Source organism: Nesoenas mayeri (assembly GCF_963082525.1).
Source record: "Nesoenas mayeri genome assembly, chromosome: 1".
NCBI lineage: Eukaryota > Metazoa > Chordata > Aves > Columbiformes > Columbidae > Nesoenas > Nesoenas mayeri.
Window position 1 is genome coordinate 24,087,506 of NC_137541.1, and position 27,319 is coordinate 24,114,824.

General features: G+C 40.2%; 2 protein-coding genes across 2 annotated transcripts; both read right to left on the reverse strand.

Moving 5' to 3' along the window:
• Window positions 1-1,985: 1,985 nt before the first annotated feature.
• LMOD2 (leiomodin 2) lies at window positions 1,986-7,838 on the reverse strand (the record flags this gene model as incomplete). The annotated part of the gene is made up of 3 exons (XM_080362393.1): window positions 1,986-2,012; window positions 2,362-3,711; window positions 7,566-7,838. 3 exons carry the CDS (start codon window positions 7,836-7,838, stop codon window positions 1,986-1,988), a joined length of 1,650 nt encoding a protein of 549 aa, XP_080218519.1.
• Window positions 7,839-17,294: 9,456 nt separating this feature from the next.
• ASB15 (ankyrin repeat and SOCS box containing 15) lies at window positions 17,295-25,147 on the reverse strand (the record flags this gene model as incomplete). Its single annotated transcript, XM_080363947.1, has 9 exons — window positions 17,295-17,467; window positions 18,932-19,085; window positions 19,643-20,213; window positions 20,587-20,758; window positions 21,380-21,625; window positions 23,706-23,864; window positions 24,283-24,414; window positions 24,511-24,563; window positions 25,032-25,147. 9 exons carry the CDS (start codon window positions 25,145-25,147, stop codon window positions 17,295-17,297), a joined length of 1,776 nt encoding a protein of 591 aa, XP_080220073.1.
• Window positions 25,148-27,319: the final 2,172 nt, after the last annotated feature.

Here is a 27,319-nt window from a genome sequence, read left to right on the forward strand (position 1 = left end):
TCATTCACCTCTTTCTATATCAATTTTCACCTCCCATACAGATAGTTTCTTCACTTCTCACTCTCTCTCTTTCCTTAAAGGCTTGCTTTTGGTATTTTTAAACATCTACTTGTCTTCCTCCAAATCCTCTCCATTGTGCTTTCCTTGAGTTCCCTCCACATCTTTCATTTTCCCCTGTTTCTGGCATTTGATTAAACATTTTGCTGTTTCTCATCCTTCACAGAGCTATCGGGGACAAGGTCACAGGTCTCTTGACTGCAGTCTGCATTCCATCATTACTTCCATCCTCAGAACATCCCAAACTCCAGCTTCCATTTGGTCATGGGAGACTGACCACAGGTTGATTTTTCTGCTATGGGAGCCTATGCAATTATAAAATCAGCTAAAGACTAATTGTACATACCACATGTCCTGTGATACTGGGTCTAGAAACACTCGTGAGTTGTTTGGGATCCTGAGGCAAGAGGAAAAAATGTTGCAAAGTGTCCCCATTAGTTATAAATTGTTTTAGGTAAGTTCTAGTCAATAAATACTAAAGCAAAAACGGTATCTTCACCACTTACTTGCCATAACAGTAACATTCCTGACAATTCACTAATGGATCCCCTCTCCATTACGCTTCAATTCCCTCCAGTAATTCATTCCTCTTTCTAGGGAAATCTGTCTCATTAACATTTCTAGCTACAAACTTACCTGTATTTTTTCAGTACCACTGCGGTGTTGGGTAACTTTAAGTAATTCTCTTTGATGTGGTTTTATGGAAAAGAAATACTAATTCTTTTCCTTATTGTTGGAATGAGCAAACTAATATTTTTAGTAGCACCTCAAAACATGTGTCTCCTCTTGCCTTTCAACATTTTGGCCACTGATCAGTTTTCTTCACGTTGTCGCTGCCTTTGCACTAGCTGAAGCACCCAGAACCACAGCTGATGTGACGAGAGGGAGATGTCTGATACTACACGAAGAAGGGCTATTCGTGCCATCGCCTGTGATGTGATACCTCCAGCCATGCAGCTCCAAATGATATTGGCTCTGCTTCCACCATATCATATTGACAGTTCACACCCTGCTTGTTGTTCAACTGATATCATATGAAAGTCTTTTTCCACCTGAATGCTAAACTGCTCTTCAGGTTTCTCTGTCTGACTGAATGTCTGCACAGGGGTTAGCTCTGCCTAGATACAACAGCGTGCACTTGTGCTGAATGGATCTCGGTTGAATAATTCTGCTGCATCCTTAAAATATCCACAGTAATTTTTAACCTTTAAGTCAACATGAACTGCAGCTCTGTTCATCACCCATGTCCGTTTCTGTTAGACCAAGGTTTAGGACCTGATATGCAACACCAGTGACCTGACACAGCCCACAGCTTAATTTTACTTGTACATAGCGTTATGAACCATTTTTTCCCATGTTAGTATGAAACTTCAGTAACATACAGGCTCAGGTACTACCCTACATGCAGACTGAGAAAGATCTCAGGTTCTTTCATGGGAGACTTCCCTGATGCTCATTAACTTGACACAAAAATCTGGTAGGTTTTCACTCACAGAACCCCAGGACTATGTGTCTGCTTGAAAGCTTCAAACCACATTTATTGTAAATTCATGGAAAAAAAAAAAAAGAAAAAAATAAGAAGAAACCACAGGCTGGTAAACTATTACATCTCAGTGTGAAGAACTTGTCCAGTGATGTGCAATCAGATATTGAAAAGAATATCTCAATAAGCAGCAATTTCTCAATAGAAATCTCATTAAATAAAAAAGAAAATTGTTTCCATATTTACAGATTACAAGGTAAATGTATCCTTAAAGCATTCTTTTGTATTTAGCAGGTTTATTTCTTTGAAATAAAAGAGAAATTGTTTGAAACTAAGAATGCACTTTGGCAGCAGCTTGCTATACAGTCTATGTTACCAGCAGTGACCAGACGGGTAGCCTCCGCTCGACCACCGCAGCGCTCTGCTCCTCCTGCTGTCCAGGCTTTCACCGAAGGGCTTCTGGCACCTCAACCTATGAAAGGGGAGCGGCGAGGGGGTTCATTACATTTGCTGTACAGTCTGGATGGCAAAACTCCTACCAGGGACACACCTCCAAGAGCCCCCCCCACCACACACCATCTCCCACAACCAGCCTGAATCTGGGAAAGTTCCCCACTTTCTGTCAAAATCACAGTTGAACAGATATCAGTGTGCTGAGAAAAGCCCTCTCAGAGTAAACCCTCCTCCCAAGTGCTTTCTTATGCTCACCTTTCAAAGAACTCTTTTTTTTTTTTTAAATAAAATATATATGTACTACAATTAATTAAGCTTGTGCTGTATCTGAGCCACCATCATTTACTGAAATTGGATCTTTTGCTTACCCGCCTTAACTGCTTTATGCTGCTTGCCCGAATTGCTTCCATAAGGTTATCATGGAGAGACCTTTGTGGGGTGGAGGGACGGGTGGAGGGTCGTGAACCTTCCTCTGATTTTCTGTCAGAGACCGATTTGAGAGAATCTTTAATTTCTTTCAATATGCTGTTCTCATGTTTTTTGCTTTTTTTGCCTTTTTTCTTTTTCTGTCCATTCTGTAAGGCTTTTTTTGCGCTTTCCTGCTGTTTGATGACTTCGGCTATATTCCTGGTTGGTGCCTTCTTCTCTGGAATAACTGGGGGAGGAGGTGGAGGAGGTGGGGGCGGGGGCGGAGGTGGGGGTGCAGGAGCTGGAGGTTGACTTTTCACTGGTGGTGCTTTCTTAGGGAGCTTTGGAGAGGACCAAGGTGAGCTCTTTGGTGACACATAAGGTGAGGACCGAGGTGTCCCTTTCTGCAAGACTTTGGTCTTTGGATTGGTGGCTCCATCACAACCAAAATCTTGTTGTCGTTGCTCCTGCATGCGCTTTTGTCTTTGTTTATCCATATTTCTTGTCAGGATACTTGTCATGCTTATTCTTGGGCCAGCAAGGTCAAAGTGATAGCCAAGCTTGACCAGAGTGGTGTTCTCTTTCAACAGTTTAACTATGTCCATTTCCACCTGGCTGCCCATGATGTGCCTTTGATTGTGGAACCGCAGTTCTGTCAGAACCTTGTTGTTCTGCAAAGCTCTCATGATGGCCAGCACTCCTTTGCCTGTGATAAAATTTGACTCAATATTCAAACTAGTTATGTGCTGATTTACCTTTAGCATACCAGCAATAGCTATTGCAACATTGTCATCAGCGTGCGTGTTAGCCAAGCTGAATGACTTAACCACCGTGTTGTCCCTCAGGGCTTGAGCAAAATGTATAAGCATCTGTGAAGTGATGTTTTCAATGTTGTTCAAATTAACCTCTGTGGTGTCGGGGTCATTGCTCCTAACTTTTTCCAAAGCATCCTCAATAACTGTGGGATTTCCACAAGGGTGGATGGCACTGCTTTTTAAGCTCAGATTATCAGTGTCTTTTCCATCATGGCCATTGAGTAAGTTTTCATTGTCCTTTGCACCATTGCACTTTTTGCGTCTGAGGTGGTCAGAGCTCCTGCCATCCTCAGATCTTTCACCAGCTGCAGCATTTTCCTTTTCCTCATCATCGTCATCACTGTCTTCTTCATCCTCATCCTCATTTTCTTCTTCTGCTTCTTCTTCTTCTTCATCATCCTCCTCAGTACACGCCTCCTCAGACACTTCACTATTGCTTTCTGTGAAATATTCTTCTTGAATGTCTTCTGAATTGTCGTCTTCTTGCTCAGAGTCCTGAACAGGAATGTAGGTGTGGGTGTTAAACATGATTGCAGCAATGTAGCTACTGCCTTTTTGCACAAAAACAATTATCTTGAAACTATAGAAGTTTTAATATTGAAAGCTAAAAATAAATCCCCAGAAACGGAGACACTCAGAACAGAAAATGTTACAGCACCTAACACTTTTTAAACAGCACTTCTTTCATATTCCTTAGAAGACAAATGCTTAGCATAAATTGCAACAGCTTTACTGATGTCAATGATTTCTACCATGAGAAAATTTGATACAAGATATTGCAACATGGACATACTTCATGTTTTCTGTGTGTTTGCATCTCCACCAGGAGATGTTATCTGGATCCTTGCCAGCAGAAACCTAAGACTGCACTTTCAGAATGGACGTGATCTGTGAGCAGCAAGTTTCTCGATTTCATAAGGATTAGATGTCTGTGTCAATGTTCAGACTCCCTTGCATATTTAGTACATCTAAAAAGGCTAAAGACTGCCATAATTTGGATACAAATAGTTTTTGCACAGGTAAACACGCATATGGACATGCAAAATAATACAGAATTGCAGGAGTAATGTTGAGAAGACTCTGGATGCACTGTATGGGCTATACGCACTTGTGGAAGCTCTTTGTGAAGTAAAGATTCAGACACATTCCCACAGGTAACAAATAATCATGTCAATAGTTCCCAAATGTTTGCCAAGAGCTAGGACTGTGCTCACCGGCAGCTGTCACAGATAGCTGCCATACGGTAACTTGCTATAACTTATTGCCTACAGAGTAAACTGGCTGTTTTTCTAAACCCCAAGGTTATTTTAGTATGTTTGATGGGTCCCAAAATAGCAAATTTGGATCTGCTTCTCAAAGCTCTGCCCAGTGCCCTCAGCAGTTATGGTGGCAGAGGACAATTCTCTGTGCAGGAACAGCAAAAGGTCTGTGCCTCAGGGAAGTCTGTCTCCATCTGGAGGACTCCAGAAGCCAGGCTGCATTGTATAGGCCATGACTGAACCCACACGCTATGAACAACCCAAAAAGATCTCCCATGTCCTGTTTTGTCTACTGGACAAGATATAGTGTAAGCCTTTTTGTTTACATTTGTAAATGTTTCTAAAATTTTGGATTAAATATACTTGTTCTGTATCCACAACTTTAGCAACGTTCATATTTTAGTCTTTGTAAAATACTAGAAGGTATTTTGCAAAGCGCGTACACTCTGCAGAGACACAGCAATCCTGTTTTGTGCTTCTGGAAAATGAAAGTGTTACAAACATGACAGCCTATTTTTAGCAAATCGGTGCAGTTTCAGGTTTGCTTAATTATCTGGCTCTAAAAATTCAGGGAAAGGTTAAAAGACAGATTGCACAGTACTGTTTCACAATCTTAAGCAGACTTCTGTGTTGGGACACATGCAAAACAGATGGTAATTGTAATGTTTGCAGAAGAAGGACTGCAATGAAAAAGGACATCAAGCTGTTCCAGCCTGTCGTTCCTGATTGTTCAGTGCTTGGAGGGCTTGCAGGGACTGTCCCCATCGTCCTGCACACAGAGGGCTTGTGGGGACTGTCCCCATTGTCCTGCGCATGGAGGGCTTGCAGGGTCCAGCCCCATTGCTTCTCCCGTGGATCATGTGCGGGAAGGACCTTACCCTGAGAGATGCTGTGCTACATACAGAATCAGGCCTGTGTTTAAGTCAGCTTTGTTGTGGGACTGAGATTTACAGCTGTAGGTTACACACACACACACACACACACACACACACACACACACATATATATGCAGACTTGTACAAGCTGAAAACACCTCGCATTCAGGAGCCCATCATCATGGTTATGCTTTTACCTATACAGGAATACATACTATGGCCTTCAACAGAGCTGCAGATAGAACAAGTTGTTGTCTCTAAATGGACTGCTAATATGCTTGATGACACTAGGTTAATTAAAAAAAAATACTTGATTTTATATTTTGAGTGGCATTTCTGGAGTTAAAAGGGGAATTCAGTTTCCTGTCACATACATTGTAGTACTGCTTTGTAGTAGTAACTTGATGAAAAATTAGGACTAAGATAGTCAATGCAGAGAAGTAAATATCTCTGGAGGTCAAGTCATTCACCCTAAAAGGCTATTGGTAGGACGTTTGCCTTCTGGAGGGCCTGATCTCTCACCACTAACTATAGAAGGAGCACAAATAACCACCTTAAATAAGGTGTCTAACTTTCTGACAGTTCAGGGCAAGAAGAAAATTGCATTCAAGAAACTCAGAAGGAGCTTTCTTACTGCCTCCAGTGGAGAGAGACTCTGTGCCCACTACATCAGTGTGTCAGCAGCATTTAGGAAGTTTCTTCTCAAATCAAAAATTATAGAGACTTTTTCTAGCACTTTGATTTTTAGCCTGTACCCATTGTTAAGGCTGCATAGACATGGAAAAGGAAAAAAAGAATCCTGCCTTTACATAAGACACCAACCAGACCTGTTCAGAGGAGTCTTTGGAAGTGTCCAGGTTTTGAGTTCCAGGATCAGCTGGAAATAAACATTAATCTTGCCATTGCCTCCCTAGGACTTGACAAACAGGGAGTGAAGTCAACGTCTGCAAGCCGATACTAATGGTCTGATGACAGCTAGTGGTCTGTGCGCCTGCCTACAAAGACATTACACCACCATTCACGAGCAGGAGAGAACACTTCAGTGTCAAGAAATCCTGGATATTATTAGTACAGGCTAATTTAATCCAGGTGATTTTTCTTAAAGAGAGTATTTAATCAATGTACAAACTGCAATTATTGCCTTGCAAATGAATCAAGCTCCTGAAACAAGGCTGTTAGAAGTTCTGAGTCCAGTTTTGCTGTCTTTACCTTTTTTGCATTATTTTCTACTTAAACATGGGAAAACTTGCCCTTTCAAGGAGAGCCAGAGCTTGGTATGAAGCAGTTCTTGGAAATCAAAAAGTTACTCGCATCCCCAGGTCCCCACTTTGCCTTGAAATAACATGGAGCCAATGTGAAAACAGAAGTTGCTTTTTGATAGAGCTCAGTCCTACAAATTGTTTTAGCAAGCCCCTGGGGGTGCCGATGTGTATGTGAGCTTGGGCTGGGAGCGCTCATCACCTGGGGGGATTGAGCCCTTCCATCCTGCCCGGCCGTCCTGTTCATCTGCAGTTCAGGGAACAGCTTGTCTTATTAAAATTGTTATTCGGGGGGACAAATTGCGTAACAAGCACTATTGGTTGGGTTTTTTTTTGGATTACAGATAAATGTTTTGGTTGATCACTCTACCCCAGGCCACTTTTTAAATAATTTACAGTGCACCTCTGACAGCAGTTTCCAGAAGGCTCCCGAGCCGTGCCAGGGATCCTCAGCAGGAACAAAGCAACATCAGCTGCCCGCTGCAGTGCAGGTCCTTCCAGCGAGCACCAAGCCAGGCAGCTGCTGTCTGACTTCTGACATAACATGTATTCAAAATTATCTTCCTGACATGCTTCTCAGCAGTCAATGCTGTGTGGGTTTTTTTGAAGAAAAGGAAAAGTCGATTTTTTAGCTTTTAAACAAAATCAAAAGTTACCCCAAAGTCTGCATCACTACTTGGCAAAAATTTCTAATGTGCCTGTTAAAATTCATTCCTATTTTAATTGCTAGCAAGAGTTTTTATAGTTTTCTGTTCTCAACTAAGCTTTTAAGGTACCTCCAGAGAGAGACCAAAACCTCCCTGAGCTAGCAGAAAGAGCTTTAGCAGACACAAAAGGATGGCTAACAGTGTTCTTACAAATGCTACTGAAAGAAAATGAAAGCAGTGAGCAAGATTATGCCAGGAAAGAACAAGCCAAAATATTTCTAGGGAACTGTGAATGCCTCAGCATCCTACCTTGTCACACGCACCCAATCTCTCTTTTTCTAAGAGTTTCTTGGTCTCCCTCTCCCAATAGGCCATCAGCGCTTCCCGGCTGAAAGTCCCTGTCGGTGTTTTCTCTGTCAGGCTCTTCTGCCGTTGTCCCACTGGAAGGTTTCGGTCGGGCTCTATGTCCTCCAGCTCTCGCTCCAGCTCCTTGAGCTCCTCTTCAGTGAGAGAAGCCAGGAGTTCATCTTCATCAATGTCTTCATATTTACTGAGCTCTCTTCGGTAGCCAAAGGTAGACATGGTCCCTCCTGGTCAGGCTGGTACAAACCTGAAGTGACTGGGCATTCAAGAAGGCTGAAGCAAGCAAGCGGTGTCTCGTTTGGTCAGCAGCTGTTTCCCTGTGTAGCAGAGGCACCCTTTTAAGAGTAATCATCGGGGGCTTACGACAATGCACGGAGGGATGAAAGCATGCTCCGTTTTAAGCATCAGACGTCAGCTAGACATCTGAACAGCAAGAATGTCCCAACACTAGTGTTTGCAGGTCCCTTAAAGAGGGGGATTATTGACACACTGGCCATGGCCATATTTAGAGCAGGCGGCTCGCAGGAGAATACCAGCCTCGCGGCTGGGGGGACAGCAGCAAATAAAACCCCGGGCGCATTTACACCGACTTCGTGTCCAAACTGCAGTAGAGAAAGAACATTGCAAATCCATTTAATCCTGAGCTGCCACAGGGGCTGGAAATAAATCACCCTCCCTGTTGTCCAGTGGACTTCCTCTCATTTTCACGGTTTTTGAGTGGAACCGCGCTGTGATCCCGCTGAGGTGTCGGAAGGCAGGAGGCTGGGGTTGGTGGGAAGGCAGGGGGTCAGTCTGCTGGTACCTGTCATGCTTCGCCTGTAACAAATCACACAACTGGATTATTTATTAATTCCCCCTTTTATTTATTTTTTTTTTCTGAGGATGATCGGAGGAAGACTCAGTTTGACATGTCCATCTGGAGCTCCTGTGAGGTTTATTTTCAAGTGGAGAATTGTGCTTTGCTGGGGGAGTGAGCAGAGAACGCAGAGCTGCCGGGTAACCAGCCCTGGGTGGGCAGTGAGGCTCCGTCTTCATCGCTCCTGACAGCCCCTGGCAAATGAAGGCCTCTAGTGGCTATTTTAGATAATGGCTGTTGCTTGCTGTAGCTGAGTGATGTGCAACTGGAGGGTGTCCTTCAATGCCTAATTTTAAACGTACATCTATATTACCATGCCCACTAATAAATGAGATATTAGTCTGATATTATTTTTATAGACAGATTATCTTCCAGTGTAAGAAACCACAGAATAAAAGGTTCAACTTCACACTGGTTTGGGCTTTTTAACTTTTTTTTTTCTATTAGCACCAAATGATGGTGAACTAGTGATGCTTTCTGAAATGTACAGGCCAACAATATTTGCAAACTTGTGTCATGAGAGAGAGAGAGAGAGGGAGGAAGAGAGAAAAACAGAGAAAAGGTTTGTTTTGGTACAGGGAGGTAACTACACATCTGTGGTGATAAATGTCAACCTTATTAAATTATAAGACACAGCGGTTTTATTTTTTAGTTAGTCAAGTCAGTATTTAATGAAAAATGTAAGTGGAAATAATTTCAACTATTGTTCTTGTCCAGCACCATCTCTTTTTGGCTAGTATGGACTCAACACTTGAACTCATGTGTGATGCTTAGTCAAATTGCTAATTTAGTTTTATTATTATGCATATTGCTTTAATGGCAATGGGGAAAGGAGACAGAGTGTGATTTTCATGAACAGATTTGGCAAAGAAATGTATTTTTCATTTGATCATTTTTCTATATGAATTTCACACAGTTTACCTTACTCAAGAGGTGTGATGAAAGCTTAGAAACTTAGGCTTTCCTAATACATGAAGCATATTGATAAAGCAGACTAAGGAATATTGTGCATCTGCAATTAAATTAAATAAATATTTGGAGGTCATTTACATCAATCAAATTTGCATAAAATAAAAAGGAAGAATATGCAACACAGTTTGGCTTATGGAGCTAAGAGCGTTACTTTCATGGTATGAGACACTGTGATAAGTTGAAAAAAACGTGGGTAACCTGTGTCTGGACAAGTCAGTGTGTGAGTACAAGTTCTGTTCACTCTTTCAGCTGCACTTGAAGAAATTATGCTTGGGCCAAATTCTATAAAATGTGAAACAGCAGGAAGAAATAGGTATGTTTCTTCTTTTAACTTTGCATTGTGAATGCTGATGTTGGCATTAATTAAATGTATATAACAATGTATATAGCAATTTTATTTCTTCGGTGTGTCTAGGACAATGTTTCACTGTGTTATTCAAATTAGCTGGAAAAGCAGCGTGATAAAATTATCTTTCTTGAGCGGATTTTTGCAGACAATATTTTATTGCAAACATTTTTGGATGGAGTTGGTTAGAAAATGTGTACTGGACAGATTTTGTGTTGAAAATGCCAATTGAAAATTAAATGCTTTTAGAAATGTGCTACATTTTATTAGTACAATGTTGACATGTACGGCATTGAGATATACAATATTAAAACTGAAAGTATGCTGATAAAAATGAAATCTATTCAAGTATAATGTTTTCCAGACAATTCTGAGCAGTCTGTTGGCCCAATTGCTGAAATGGCGCGAGCGACACCTGTGGGGTAGTGTTTACCCCCCAGCGCAGCAAACCCCACAGCTTAGATTTTACTTCCACTTGGGTGAGAGCAGAGAAAACTAAAGGCGAGCAAAGAGAGGGCTGCACAACCTTGTCCTCAGGCGTGGGACACAGCCGGCCCCGGGACGGTGGCTATTTCAGTCACAGCTCCTGAGGACAGCCTGTCAGACAGATGCGTTGGCTCGTACCGAGCTGCAGTCCTACACTGCAGCAACAGGTTTAATTTCCATAGAGCAGGTTAAAAACAATGCACCACAGCATGTCTGGGCTTTCTCCACCTCTCCTGCTGCCCTTCTGCCTGCAGCGCTCGCTCTCGCCTCCCCCCATGGCTTCTGCACCCCTCATTCCTCAACCAGCCCCTTTCCTCCCACTGCCCCTTCTCGCAGCCCCCGAGCTCTCCCACCTGCCCCTTCCCCACCTTCCTGCTGCTGCGCCGCCTCTGCCATCCCGGGCCCTGCAGGACCCCCCACCTGCCCCTGCACAGCCCCTCGCCGCCCTCTCCCCGACCTGGTTCCTCGCCTGTCCTGCCCTCCCCTCCTCACACATCCTCTGTCCTGCCCCATGCTCCCCGCTGCCTACCTTCCCCCTCCTGCCTCTGTCAATGTTTATAGACATATATACACACGCACATTACATATATAACTACTATATGTAATTATAGATGTAATAATTATACATAGCACATATAGACATTCTATTTACAATTTGAATATATATATATATATATACACACATGTATCTCAATTTCTGCATGCTGCTTCTACAGGCCCAGGTGGAATGCAGAGCGCAAACTGGCCTGAAGAGACAAAGGGTCAGCAACCTGGCATTGAAACAGGACCATAAGAAAGACTGATGGGACAAGCTGGAGCTCTTTCCCCAAGGGAGACTAGCGTAACTTGTGAAAACTGTGGACACCATACTGTTCCTGAAAAGGATGTGTCATCACCTACATTTAACAGTGGTATCAGCAGAGCAAACGGGATAAAGCGTGCACTGAAGGCATTTGAAGGAACAATTTTTCAGGTGCTTTTCCCTACGCCAGATGATTCTGTTGTCCAGCCCATGTGTCCTGGTGATGCCATAAACAGGGAGTCACAAGGGAGAAAGAGATCCTTCACTTCATCCATGCTGGGGAAACAAAAAGTGGGGAAAGTTTAAAGATGACCCTGATCCAAAATCAGTCTTCAGTTGGGAACTGGATTCAGTTTTCTAACTCAAAGATGGATTTTTCCTGCTGATCCCCTGCAGCAGACCCAGGCTACTGGGAGGGAAGATTCCAAGTCCAGATTGTAGCTTAACAACTCTGACCCATCACAAACAGTGATCAGATTTCACAGAAAAACATGTGCATGTGGGTTGCCTTATTACTCAGATTAGTTTTGAAAACAGGATTCCCAACAGCTGTTGGGGACATCACCACAAGACTATATACATTACTGTATACCAACAAGCCATGGGTAACAGCTAATCTAACATATTTTGACGGCCTGGGTGTTTGGGTTGCCTTGCTTATCAAGAAGACAGAAGAGTCACACACAGTGAAGAACTGAATGGGCTCTGACAGTGCTTGCTGGTGGGAAGAGCGTTAGGATGCATCTTGGGAGGCAAGAGGTTGACCTGGCTGCAGGGAAGCAGCGAGGAAAACATTATCTGGGTGCAAATAAGAACATTTCTGGACTACCAAATTCCTCAATCTTTGAATAAAAGAAGGAAAACTCACTGTGCACATTGCACAGACACCCAGTGTGCCTTTCATCCATGAACCCTGAAGGTCTGTTTGGTTATAGAGAGACATGCAGCTGGGTGCCAAGGGTGCACCAGGCTCGGGTTTATTGCTCCTTTTGTCTACCTGAGTCACATTAAAATAGTGAAGGTGAGGGAGACAAATACATTTTACTGAACAAATGTCACTCCTATCCCCAGTTTTCTTTCTTTCCTACACAGCTGGTACTTTTTAATCATCTTGTACCTGTACAATGTCATATTCTGTAAAAAGAGCACGAAATGAACCTGCCTATCTTAGCATGAGCTAATCCTGCCCGGGTTTTGCTCAGAGCAAGTGCCTCTGCACATCCCTGCAGGTCGCCCATTTCCTCACTACCAGTTTCTGCCGCACCAAAAAGATAAACTGCTTTGTAGGCAGTGATCATCCTAATGCTCTTGCTTTCATATAGCTGCTCTTATCCCTCAGGAAGAATCTCAGTGTGCTTTAAAAATGTTGCCAACAGATTTCCAAGCTATATATAGAAATCATTTCACCCCCTACTGATGTACAGACATAGGGTGACCACAGCAGCTGTTTGGAATTACGCCGCAATATTGCTCAACAGATTCGGACAGGAAGTATAGAGTCCACAGTATTGAGAAGAAAGCGGCAGAGGAACTGCTGCATGCATAAAAAATGTGGGGTTTGGTAGCGAAGTTCGAATGGGATGAGATTCAGGAATCTGCAGTTAGCCTATTCTTTCCCTAAAAAGCATAACAAAATAGGTAACATCTGCCCATGTAAGCATTATATTATTTGTGGTGGTATTTGCAAATACATTATAATTTGTATGTCCAGGTCAGGTACTTATTAAATTATAAGTGGTTCTAAAAATTTAATCCCTTGTTAATGCCTTAGTCCCAGACAGTGCTCTCATGCAGCTTAGCCAAACCTACACTTTGTCATTCAGATTTAAAAACGTTCTATTTCTTTATACACAGACAGCAATAGAGGTATTACCTCTATACTTAGCATTTTGCTGGGTTTTGTCAAGATTTTTAATCAGGGTGTGTTTATTAAGATTATTTTTTTTTTTAAGTAGATCCCAGAAGTGTAAACAAGTGATGTAATTCATAGGGAATTAAATAAAAGCAGCAGTACTAAGTACATTCTCAGCTTTATTGTCTATATGTCTATTTTTCAAATAGCCCATAGTCATGGCAATGGGAGTTCTGGGCACCATATCTACCATGAGCAGAATATGCAGATGAAGACAACGATTTTGCCCAAAGACTCAATCAAGTGTAAAGATTTCTACTGAAAATGTGGATTTTGATAGTTAAGTGTAACTACTTTGTACATGTCACCAGAACTACAATGTTCTATCAATCTTATAACTACTAACAATTTACTAATATATTTTTTGCAGCTTTTCAGGAGAACCACAAAACACAGCTACCTTGGAGAATATTTCTGCTGATCTAAGTACATATTTTGCTGGTGTGAGTGAGAGAAAATGCTTCCCATTGCAATATACACTTTTAAATATTTATACAGTTATTTGGTGCACTTACCCATGTACTTATTTTTTATTTATCCAGTAATTGTCCTGGTAAAGAATCGGGGTGGGTTTCTATGAAGACTGTTCCATGCATTTGGAGACACACAGTGTATTTTTGAACCAAGATCATTATCTGCAGGGTGCAGAAGAAGACTCTGAAGGATAGACACCTTGGGTGGCAAGGTGTTAGTTCTAATTGTTGCAGCTTAAACAAATGATTTCCAGTGGAAAGGTCAGGGAGAGAATAAACCAGAACAGGGCTGCTAAGGGTATTCCACTTTGGCTGGAATTACTTTTCTTCATAGCGTTTTCCTGAGCAGAGATCTATCCATCCTAAGACTGATAGGAAAAAAAAAAGTGGGGAGGAGGCTTTAAAGGGCCTGATTTATCGGGCAGAGAACAGCAGGGAGGCAAAGCTGGCTGCACGGGAGGGGCAGGGACAAGAGAGAGGTGATCAGCTGCGCATTAACAGGAGGGATGGAAAAGCAGAAGAGACGAGACCTGTTCTCCAGAGATAAGCGACCATGAATTTATGCAACTTTTCTTCATGCAAACCATAACTACACAGCTGGATATTTCAGAAGACTTTCTCTGCCCCAAGTAAGGGTCAGGAAAAATCCCTTTGCTCTACCCCAAGGTAGAGATAAAAGAGTCTATGTCTTTGCAACTGTTATTCCATGTGTGACTCCCATGCTATCAGCAACAGTCTGAGAAAGGGCAGCTCAGGCACAAAGAGCCCAAGCCAGAACACCGACTGCTGCAGGGAAACAGTAGAATCGTCTCTTCTTGATATCCAGAACAAGAATCTGCTGTGCCAGCCCCCAAGATCAGATGGTAGCCAGTGTATTGAAGTTTTATGGATGGCACACATGACTTTATGGCCCCTACAGGGAACAGGTGCTCAAATACAGAACTGATGGCTACACTTCGGTCCTCCACTGAGCTATGAAAACACAGCTACAAAGTCCATCTCACTGGTGCTGCAAAGGCTGATGTAACCACTGTTGAATGTCTGGCTCCTCGGAGAGCTCATCAGGCTGGTGCAGCTGCTTGTGTCAGATTTTATGAGAAACGGAGACCAAATGATACCTCTGCTTTCAAGTATTGTCCCCAAACCGATAGGAGTTCCTACCCCAGAGCATGCCTGAATCACTGCCAGGGCATTTAATTACTTTTAGCCAAAGTTGCCCATGGGGTGGACATGCCATGGAATTGGGTTGCGGAGGAACACCCCTAGGGTCACACCCAAATAGCAGAGTAAATTAAATCCCAGTGTTGCAAGGGTTCAATCATAGTCCAAGCAGGGCAAAGAAGGTGTAGCTTTCCCTACCAACTTCATCTTCCAGCTGGGGCTGTTGCCTTTGCCTCTTTTCACACAACCACCAGTCCTGGACCAGTTACATTTCCTGCTCCCACCGGCACATACTCAGCTCCATAAAAGTAGTTTTCAGTGGTCTGTCTGCCAAACACAGCAGTTGAAATACTTGTGTTCAGTTCCTAGCTGTGCCATAAGCATGACATGGGGCAAACAGCTCACTTTCCCTATCTATCTTGCCTTATCTTCCATTTAAAACAAAATCTTGTCCCTCTTGCCTCCATTCAGTTCACATGTGTCTTGCAGGCATTAAAGATGCTTTCTCATGGTGTTGTACTTTCTTTAGTATCTGGGGAACGGGGGAAAATTCTTAAATAAACAACTTGAATGCTGAAGGACAGAAAAGCTTTAAAACAGAATAAAGCCACCTTCTGTAACAGGTTACCAAACAACAAAAAGAGCCCAGATGTATTGTTTAAAAGATAAACACAATAATATGATGCCTTTTTAGTTTACCTAATGATATTTTAAGGACTAGTCTACAGTATTTTAAACACGTGTGGCAATGGTCTGTCCTAGAGCTGCATGCTTTGATGCCACAGGCAATGTAACTATTGCCTGAGGCGTGTATAAAGTCCTAAATATAAACCTGGGCCCATGAACTAAAATTACTAATGGAATTTGGCTCTAGCCACAGAAAGGGTTTAAAATCTCCTGTCTAAAGCCCTGTTTGATCATGTTTCCTTTGGTGGTTGCAGCATGCTGTATCAGATATGTGACCACTCAGATTCTTGTGTTGTGCTCACTGTATTCATTAAAATTACCACTATTTAAGTCTTTTTATTATTAAGCTCACATTTCTGTTCAGGAATTCCCACACAGAAATATCAGTTCATAGGTTATGCAGCATACATGCATTTAGCCTGGTATGTCCAGGGTGTTTTGATCAGTGGAGCCTTGACTGTGGGCAACCGTGTTGAGTTGATGCCTGGAGTCACCAGTCACCTAGGACATCCTCCTGTCAGGGACCCAGCCCAGATGCCAGATACCTAGAAACTTTGCACAAATGAATCAATTCTTCTTTTTCATCGTGGTCAAAATTTCTGGCAAGAAAACAGAGGCCATGTCTTGGAAAGCCGCATAAATAGTAGCCCTAGCAAGAGCAGAAGCAGCAGTTAAGCCTTCTGTTCAACGCTTTACGTGTCCCAGACCAGTAATTCTCACTCCTTCCATTTGCTCCTGTAAATCTGTTGTGAGGAAGGACAGACGTACAAAAGACTGATACAGCTGCCGTCACAGTGGAATCTACATTCCTGATTGAGGTGTTAGTAAGTTATATATGACAATGACATCCAGCAAATAAGGAGAAATTCAGAAGAACAGGGAGAGCCAGTGTAGGGAGCAGGGCAAAGGATGCTTCAGCTGACTTTTAGTTTGTGTGTGTATTTGTGTGATAAGCAGCATATCTCTTATATCATGTTTAGCTAAACTCTTGACTATGTACTACGTAGTTCTGACATCCACCAACTGAAATATTTTCTTAGTTTAGGGGGTTTGGATTATTATTTTTTTTCTTTTTCCCCGCAAGATGAAAGGATGGAACAGCAAAAGGTGTAAGTACAATTCACTTTTAACAGAATAATTTAAAGAATATTTAATCAGATGCGCTTTTCTCTAGATGTGCAGAAGAATACCGCCAAGTGCATCACGGCATGACTGAGGATGTTGCTCAGTCTGGGCGAGAAGTGATCTGCCAAATGTCTACAAGAACCATAATTCAATTTATGATCTTGCCATGTTTCTCAACCAAGGGGATATGCTGCTTGATTTCCTGGTTTGTTTGTCCATCAAAATCTACTCTTTCTTCAAAATAGCCTACTTAAAGTCCTGCACATTTTGCCAACCCTTGAAACGTGCAGTACAGGCATCCATAGCAGTCAAACCTGGTAGCAAACACTTTGCAAAAATAGCTAAAAAGAATCTTTTAAGTGTTTTGAGAATTTTATAATAGGGCCATGATCTTCAATGTGCTACATTTCAGGCCAATTACCTGACAGAGATGTGCATCTAGTGGTTTAATTTTCTTTGCCAAGCTAAATTACACATTTATTGTCTTTTACAGATAAACTAATGCCACAAACCAAGAGCAGCAATTGTATTTATCATCTTCTTTAGGAAGTCCGCCATGAAAATTCTTATTTTATCCTTTATTCATCTGAATTTCCATTTCGAGTGCACTTTTCTACATAATTATTATAGTGTCATTATTCTGATTTTAGCCTATATTTGGATAGCACAATGTTGTGTTAAAATACAAGCTTTAACATACTAATTTTGAAGAAATGTTTGTTCCCATAAAAGAGCTATTAACAACAAATATCAGAATGTTGTGAATGCACAGGAAACACTAAGCAGCTCTTTAGCTAGTAAGAAATAGTGAGGAAATTAGTCAAATTACAGACTGTACACAGTTATTTTTAAAAACTATTCTAAACGTATCCCTTCTCCATACAGATCATACTCTTTATATAGGATATAATTCTTGAGAACTGGTGGAAGTGGAAACTTCTTCAGAGACGAGAGGTTCTGGAGTCTCCTTAACCCCAAGAGTTTACGTATTTTCAGACGACACAGATGTTTCAATGGGCGAGGATTATCTGAAAAATAACAGTGAGAGATAAATAGTGGAAAAATCAGTGTCATTAACAATGATCATAAGCCAGTTCACAGCCTCAAAACATGCTCTACTAAAATAAATGTCAAAATCTATTACCTTGGGGCATTATTTTGCCATTTCTGAATAAAATACCATTCTTTTCACTTCAGAATTGTGACGATACACAATGCTGATATCAATTAAACTCCTTCTGTCAGATATCTGTGTAACATTATTGTCTCACTTTTGGAAACAGGCACACTGTACTCTGTATCCAAAGCAGACATCCGAACACCTAAATTAGGACTTTATTTAGCATAATCAATGGTAATCAGATAATGATCTCTGTGCACCTTATAAAAATTGCATGCTGAGGTCAGCTACAGCACCTTCCATTTCTGCTGTATGAATAAGGCACAAGGACCAGACTCTGCCATCTTGGGCCTGCTGAGTCTTCTGAACAAATACTTTTTATCAGAATGGATGTCAATCAAAGAGCTCAGTTTAATTTAGCTTTCCTGAACATAACAGAAACTTTCAACATACTTGAAATATCAGTAGTAAAGACTACCAAATTATTTGGATGTTCCTGTGACACAAAAAAAAAAGGAGTTCCTCTGCATGCCCATGTAAAATAATGAAGCAAAATTAAACATAAGGTACCAGTTTTAAACCTGTTTTTTTAACATAGTATGTTAATTCAAACTCTAGTTAAAATTTTAAAAATCAAAAGTAAAACAAAAATAATTAGTGCAAATAGAACATTTAATACACTCCCCAACAGCTTTTTTTTAAGTTAAGGTGGGTGAAACCTATCTCTGGTGCCACCGGTGGTGAAAGGTCCAGGCTAAAGTGCAGAACTTCAGAAGTAAAACATACAAAAGAAATATTATTCAGGTATTATCAATGGCAACTCTAGATGTCTATCATGTGAATTGGAGTTAGGAAATGATGGTACACAGATTGTGATGGCACACTCATTGTCGCTGCCTACTGCCTTGAACATAATGGGATCTAAAACATGCTCTTACGATAATCCTTGAATGCTTAATAGACTTCAGAGATCAAGGGAACAAAAAGAAGGAGGGAAATGTGAGCAATATTGCTCAATGAAAAAAGTTGTGTGCCAATGCTGTGCAATGACTGGAGTCACAGGGGTTAACAAGGCGTTTGAGACGTGCCTCAGAGGGTGCTTAACTAAAAGGGCTTCCCATACCACAATGACATTCCTTATGAGATTAATTCTCACCAGGTGCATGTTTGTCACATTCTAGTCCAACTGACTCATTTTTGATGAGTGGCAATACATAAAGATCTGTCTCAACCTGAGGACTGAATGACAAGCACAGCTTGGTTCTTAGCTAGTATGCATTTGCACTGCTGAAACACTTTGGATCTTACCTGACACAAGCAATTAAATTATCATATAATAAATCATAACATTAACTGGAAGTTAGATATTTACCTAATATCTGACGTATTTCTGTCCATTCTTTTTGTGTCTCTAAGATAAGCTTAATTTTTGTGCATAAAGGAACATAGTCCATGTAATCTATGAAAACACGAACCACTTTTCCTGCTAAATGTTTCAACCAAGGAACAGCAATAAAGTCACAGAACTGAAAGGGAAAAAACATCAAGTCATAATTTCAAAATCTGTGCAGAGGACGAACACATTTTAAAGCAATTACTCAAGATCATTTAAACAAAGAATTAGCAACTACCTTTAACACTCATAAATTGATGCCTAGGTAGGTTACTTTAAAAACCATTTTCTTCCATGTTTAACTTTTGTCATCCCTTAATTTGTCTGGACAGGCCCGAAGGCCAATAATTGTTATACTATTGCTATAATTTGCAGCACTATTTTGTTTGTCAGCGATATCTCTTTGGACACACATCTATTCCGTCAGTTAGGATAGGAACAGAAATTCCAGAATCCTGCTTTATGACTTCTTAAAACTTCCTTCCTAAATCTCTAATATATGAACCCCAAACTAAAACAACTTTATGTACATAATTTTCGCCATCTCAGAGTAGAAAATGAAAAATGGCTGCTTTATTTTTAGGGTATTCTAAAAAAGGACTTTGCCAGTGTGTTAATCTTAATTCTGCACGATAATCTGGCTAATGAAAAGAAAACAGTGAAGAGAAGGAAGGAAGGTTATGTATTTACTGGATTGTCCTTTATTACAGAAGAAGTCCACCCAGGGAGAATGTCTTCCTCTGGTGTTGACCACACAAAAGAATTTCCATAGATATCTTGATGCATACAGTCAAAACACATCTCCACATTATATCCATGATTGAGCAACAGCCTCAGCATCACCTCGTCATTCAAAGCGTACTGAATGGCGCTGGGGAAATGTGTGTCATTAACCAACATGAAGTAGCAATTGACGTTTGCTCCATAGGATAGGAGCAGCCTTACAATTTCATGGTTGCCAGCTCTCACTGCCACAAGGAGGCAGTTTAAAGGATCCTTGTTCGGATTTGCCCCTGCTTTGAGCAATATCTCAGTACAAAGAATGTCATTGTTAGAGACAGCAAAATAAAGTGCAGTTTTCCTTTCGTCATCGTAACTATCTGACATGTGTTCAGCCAAGAGAGTATTGACATCAAAGCCATTTTCAATGAGGAGCTCTAGACACTGTGAATTCTGGCCCTCTGCTGCTGAGTGAACAGGGCTTAACCCACTTTTCTGGATTGCAGTTTGGGATGTGATCGGAATGAGATACTTCAGGGCCCTAAAAAAAAGAGTGAATAAGACTAATTAGGCAGTGCTTCCCTGCATGAAGAAAATGACCCTCATACAACTATATGCTAAATTACCAGCCAGACACTTTACACAACAAGATCAAACACAAAACATCAGTTTTGAGCACTGTTAAATAGGACCTTGTGTTTAAGTTGTTTCAGTGGTTTTCACTAAGGAGTATGTTTTGCATTTTGCTTTGTTTATGCTAAAAAATACTTAGAAGTTAATTCAAACTAATGTAACATAGGCACTTCTGAAATAGAGATGATCTATACATTTGCAAGTTTACCACAGACTTCTTCAATGTGACATTGTACCACACTGTGTCTTAATGAAAATGTGAAGTCTGAGCTCATACTCACAGGTAATGCCCCTCAAAAGCAGCTTTGTGTATGGGAAGCAGTCCTGCCCTGTTAGGCACGTTGCCACTTCCTCCATATTCCAAGAGAAGGGCGATGCAGTCTGGATTACCTCCTCCTGCTGCATCAAACAGTATCGACGAACCATCATCTGCTACGGCCTGGACATCTCCACCTTGGAGGAAGATATACAGTTTATAAATTATATGCAAAGTGATTTGCAGATCACCCTAAAAACTTTCCCCTTAATTTTCAAATGTATATAAGTTAAAACTCTACTAAAACAGTAGATACTTCTTGTGGAAAATTTAAAACTCAAAGGCAAAACAAGAGTTGTACAGATACAAGTTCACATGCTCAACTGTGCAAGGTCTGCTTTTACCATGTTATAACTGAGGATTTTTAAAATTCTGGTATATTATGAAAATACTTAATTTCACTAATTAATACCAATATAATTCTGTCCATGGGAGAAAGGGAAGGAGGGAGGGAGGAGAGGGGAGAAAAGAGAAATAAAGAAGGGCAAGAAAGGCATGTCTAGCAGTAAGTCCCTCCTTGACTGAAATGGCTTGGTATAAATTCTGTCGCTCCTCTCACATGCATAATGGAAACATGTAAACATCACTCCAATCTATCAGGAACACCCATATATGCTTCCTTGTCTTATGAGAAACCAAATCTTCTAATTCATCACTATTTTTTCTTTCCTTTTACATGATTACCCTAAACCAACTCAGCAAGCAGGCAAGATGTATGCCAGGGCAGAGGTGTTCTTCCCTTTTACCCCAGTATATACCTTTATGAATAAGATGCTCCAGCACTTCACAGTGGCCATACTCAGCAGCAACACCTAATGGTGTTACTCCATATCCATCCTTAAGGTTCACATTTCCACCATTCTTCAGAAGAAGAGCAACAAGGTCTTTGCGTCCCTTTTTTGCAGCTTCATGCATTGCTGACCAACGTTTTACGCACGGCTGGTTGATACTACAGTTATGTTTAATCAGAATGGATGCCATTTCAAAAGAGCCCCTTTTTACAGCTTGAAGATATTTTAAAAAGGAAGAGAATAATATGATTACATTTTCAGGTATGTTATCTTGAAATTTAGAGGCATCTAGTAAGTTTAGAAAAGCTTTTCCTTGTGTACTGACATGAGGAAATTAAAAATATTTGCAGTCCTAGAAATCTGGGAATCCAGTGTAGTGGTAAATAAATAGTAACATCAGCTGCTCAGGAAAACAAGGTAAACCAACACAAGTTGGAAAATATGTCAGTCTAGAGCACAGATCACAAAAGCAGCACTGCTTTGATTCTGAGAAAGCAGAAGCAGGTGTATCACAATGAAAAGCAACAATAAAAGCATAGTATTTGAATAATGGTCCTTACTTCTAAAGTTGCTGCAAACATTACAGTGTCCCCAGAAAATTCCACTTGTGACTTTGTCACCTGGTAACACTAATCCAGGCATGTACTCAGTGGCTGCTGTTAGCCAAAGTGCAGTTGACATCTGTCACACTTAAAGGCCATGTTCTGCCCTTTTGAGGTTCCAGGCTAGAAATTTTCATGGGTAACTATGCCTGCAAATTATTTACATCTAAAATAGTGATCCTGAGCAAGAGTCTAATTTTACTTCTGAACAGCCCTTTGGAATAGCAGATCCCTCCACTGACAGAAGGGGCAGATGAGAGATATCAGTGTTATAGGATTAGCAAATTTAACTTTTGTGAATGTCCCATTATACAAGTAAGAAGGTTTTTAAGATGCAACAGTCTTCATAATTATCCAAAATTGCTTTGAAGCAGAGTATTACCAACTGTACTTGGAAGCAGAAATCATCCCACTAGCTAGATACTTCTTCAGCATTTACCTTTGTACTGAAGAGCTCTTTGCTCCAGAGCAACTAAATCATGAGCATCACCTATTAAGTGTCAGGCACTTGATCCTCTACTTCACTGAGACTAAGATGGAAATGTATGATGCACAGCAGCACCTACATCCACATTTTCAGTGTCAAGTGACACAAAAACATAAAAAGCATCACAATACATACACAATACATAGCTGACAAACCTCATTTTCAGGAGTTTGTATAGAGAAATATTTAGGAAAACAAATTGTCATTATAAGGGGTAAATACCCTTTTCATAAGCTCTAGTTACTCTTTGCAGGATTCATTAAAAGCAAAGCCTGAAAATGGCTTAAAAGTTTCACAGACTTAGTTATTGAAAAGAGCTGAAACAGCACAAATCAAGACATTGCAGAGGAACCCTCTAGAAATGCCTCAAGGCCTTAAAATGTTAATACAGTAATTGCATCTGATGAAAGTTAACAAAAATTCAGAGAACTGAATATTTTAATACTGATGATTTTATTATATATTGCTTTTTCTTATATGGTATTTTCTTGTATTAACTTCACAGATTGTTTCCCTTCAGAAGAATGGAGATGTTTTCACATTTCGCAGAAACTAAAAGCTGATATAGCTGAATAACTCATGTATAGAAAAGCTCATTTAAGTCTACCAATAGCATAAAATCTTCCAAAGGAATTATCTTTCTTTAGATTGGGGTATTACTGAAAAACACCGTTGAAGTTTACTTTCAATGCCAGAGGGGAACCAAATGAGATGGGAGATTTTGAAATTGAAAATACCTGCCTACTCCTGAAGAAATAATCTGATAAAACTAAAAATGTCCAATGATCTCCAGATCTCTGGAAAAGGTACATTCAAGCTAAAGCAACAGCTTATTCTTGTACCATAGTTTTACCTTAAGATGGTAAAAAAGGACCAGGTTACTAAAGGTCTTGCAGCACCTGAAGATACCAAGAAGGTACCTTGAACAAAACAATAGGTCCCATGGTTTTTTAGGAGCAGCTCAAGAATCACCTAAAGCACAAGAAGCATCTTTAACAGCAGCTCAGTGATGACCTAAAGCAAAATGAGAGCTGAGCTGAACAGAATGCTGGGTACATTTCACCATGTGCTTGGCACTTAGTTTCATCTAAAAAGATGATCAGCATCTAAACCACACAACCAACAGGAGCACTCAGGTGAGCACTCAGTGGAGATGAAGCACTGCCATTCACTTTGCTTAAACCCAGGGAGAGCAGGCAATTACCAATAAGAAGTGGAGTTTCTCCTTTATCATTTGTGGTATTGGGCCAAACACCCTTTTCCAGTAACGTTCGTACATTTTCCACAAAGCCAGCTTTTGCTGCTAAAGTTAATGGTGTTTCTCCATCGGATGTTTTGTATTCCCACATTGTTTTATAAGATGCTAGAGATAAGAAAGTGAGAAAAGATAAAATTAAAGCACAAGGCTGTTAACAGATGCACATATATTAGAAATCCTTAAATGCTACGTCTTTATGAAAATTACTTGCAATTATGTTTAACGTAACCTAACTAACACTGTCAAACACACTGAATACTCAACAGTAATTTTTGCTCTGTCTGTAGGTTTCTGAATAAAACGTTAAAAATCGTCCAAGTTCTTTGCAAGTGTAAATTGACACAACTTTTCCAAAAAGGAAATTTGCCTAAATATTTACAAAAGATAAGCAAGATGCTCCATGGAGGATTGGATCCTACTTTTTTCAGTAAGCAGTTCTAGCCTGCTGTCACAGATGGCTGTTTATTGTTCCATGTTTCTTTGCTGGTCCCCTTATCTTGTGGGATATTTTTACTTTACTCACCATCTAAAATTATTTCAAGTATTTGCTGAATTGGTTGAGCTACAGCCTCATGCAGTGGAAACCACCCTCTTTCATCAGCTTCATCCAAAGCATACTTCTGTTTCACAAGTTCTTGGAGCCCAAATACTTGACCTTAAAAAATGCAGTAGATACGTAAGATGCAGTTGGAAAAATAATATAAGGGAAGCCCAGTTTTGCAAAGGGACTGTTTTATTTTGGGGTTTTTACCTTGCTTTATGGCTGTTACAATTTTCCTATTTTCCTCACTAGGTGGTAAAAAACTACCCAAAAAAGAGCAGAAAATAGTAAATATAAACAAAAAGTAGATACATTATATTATTCATTCAATATTTTCCATTAGGTTCTCATCTGAGCCAACTTTTCTTTGAATACATCAGCTACAATCTTGATGAGCCTTTTGACCTCCTAAGTTATCCCTGTACTCTGCACATTCAGAGTATGCAAAGTTATCAAGCAAGGTGCAATTTCTGCTGCAGGTTGACCTGATAAATCTCCTAATTTAGTAAAGACTTCTGACGTGGACTAAAACACTGTATTTACCCCACACTAGAGAAATGAGCCCTTCAGATTCAGAAACCTTAGACAGTGAATGAGAATGTAATGTGCTTCACTGAGAAAGAGGCATAATAGCCAAATTAAGAACTGCTTTAAGCATTAGGCACTAAACATCAATGTTAAACGCTGTTAAAATAAGGCATAATCTCTAACACCTATTGAATTGAGAGTACCTGTCATTATAGCTGGAAGATGTTGGTGCTTTGGCTCCATTTGATTCTTGAATGCTAAGCTGTATGGCATACTCAGTGAGCAGATCTTCAACCAAATCTTCCCTTTCATCCATCATTTTTTATGGGGAACTATAACGATAACCTATTTTGAAATACACACAAAAATATACTGTGAAGGATCATGTCCCACTTAAGGTATTTTTTATAATTAAAATCAGGTGTTTCCATCAATTTTGCCTAATTCAATAATATTTCTGTGAGTTTATTCCTATTTAAAAATTATAATATTGCTGTTGAATGGTAACAGAAAACAATTCTGGAAACATTTAGTACTACACATACCGTTTAGGAAAAGTTCTTTTTATTGTTCACACACTATGTTTGTCATCTACAGACAAATACTGGACAACTTGTGAACCATAAAAAGAGACATTGCTGCATTAGAAAGCTGTGGTCATCAAGTCAGTGAATATATGATTTCCACACAAACATGAACAATGAACAGTTATCACCTCATGAATGATTCCTAATCAAACACAGGCATTCATAATGATTTTATGAATGTAAACACAAACACACACATATACATCCAAATAATTATAGAAACAAAAACCACTCAAATTGTTTGAGAATTATTTACAGAGAGGGTTTGAAGTTTAGAAGGGAATACATGATCAGTTCTAAGGGTGATCACACAACATACTTACACAGTATTTAAACAAGCATCAAATTATTTCAGGGAAGCTATGAACTAAGTTGACTCTTGCATGGGGAAAGAGCATTTTTTTCCCCACTTTCTTCACCCACTAGGGCACTGGGAGCAGATATAGGACGGATCCACCAACTAGCACCATTTGGACACAGGATTTCAGCAAGGCAAATCCCACGGCATGTCACTACGGTTTAGATGGTGACACAACATTCAGTTCTGAATTACAAAGACTCTACAAAAAAAGTTTCCAGCTGTAACCTGTATCCACCCCTCCACTCCTGGAGCTGAACCCAGCATGGGTGGGTGGGTTAAATAAGGGATGTGAGACGATACCAAATGCAAATCCTATTTTATGTTAATATAATAATGTATAAGATTTTGTACTTTGTGGATAGGTAGTTGTACAACAAAACACTACAACGGTCCTGTGTCATTATCACTTTTAGTCAGCATTAATATATTAAAAGCAAACCAAACCAAACAAACCCCACCAAACAAAAAAACCACGAAACCTCCTTGCAAATCTTGGTTTTGCACTGCTAAGGCATGGTCTATCAAAGCAGACTAAAGACTTTGAGTCTCTGCTGCTTCTGCAGTCACCAGGTTTAATGGCCACCCACAGGAGCTCGGTGCACAAGCCCAGGTGACGGTCAAGCTGTGCCAGTTATAGCTCTCAAGGGGTAAGAGTAGTTAGGATCAGTGCATCAACAACAGAATATGTCAAACCTTTTAATAATAGTCACCAGCTTAAATTCAGACTGCTCATATCACCAGCTTTAACTGTGGCTTAGCTTCTCTAGGCTTTTTGCTAGAGACATCCCATCAATGCAATGCCTTGCCAGTAAATTATAACTGTAACTGGAAAGTCAGGAATGTTGCTTTTTAAACCATCTTCCTGCAGGTTCTTGAAGAGTGAAATGTGGTATTTATCTATCACAAAAGTTATATAAGTAATAAAAACTTAAGTTAATATATGTATAACTGTACCTACCTACCTTTTTCCAGGTGAGCTTTGGATTTTGCCAGAATTTCTCTGTTTGATTCAATCTCAGTAGCCTAACACGTGTGGCTTTCATGACTGTGGATACCAGATGCTGAATTTTTTTCTGACAATTAAACTAGTGTTCCCACAGTTTATGCAGTAAGTTACTGTATCTACCACACAGAACACTTTGTCATTGTCAAAGTATTGCAGAAATACTAAACAATTATATAATACTAAGCACCTCTTTTATGTTTCTCACAGAACAATAATTGTGGGGTCTCCTAGTAAATTTGGAAATAGACAAGGAACATTGTAGAAATCATTTGGAGGCCATTTGCTGAAAATTATCTTCAAAGGAAAGTGTTAACCAGATTTCTTTTTGGACTAATTTCTGCATCATTCCAGTAAATAATAAATCAATCAAAGTACCATAGCCTACATTATAATCACATTCACAAATACTTTACTACTTATTAAAAAAATAAAACTTGCAAATCAAAATTAAATTAGTAAGGGCTTACAGTCAGATTGACTCAGAAGCTCAAGGTCTCTTGGATTCAGTTTCCCACATAATGCAGATTCCCACCTCTT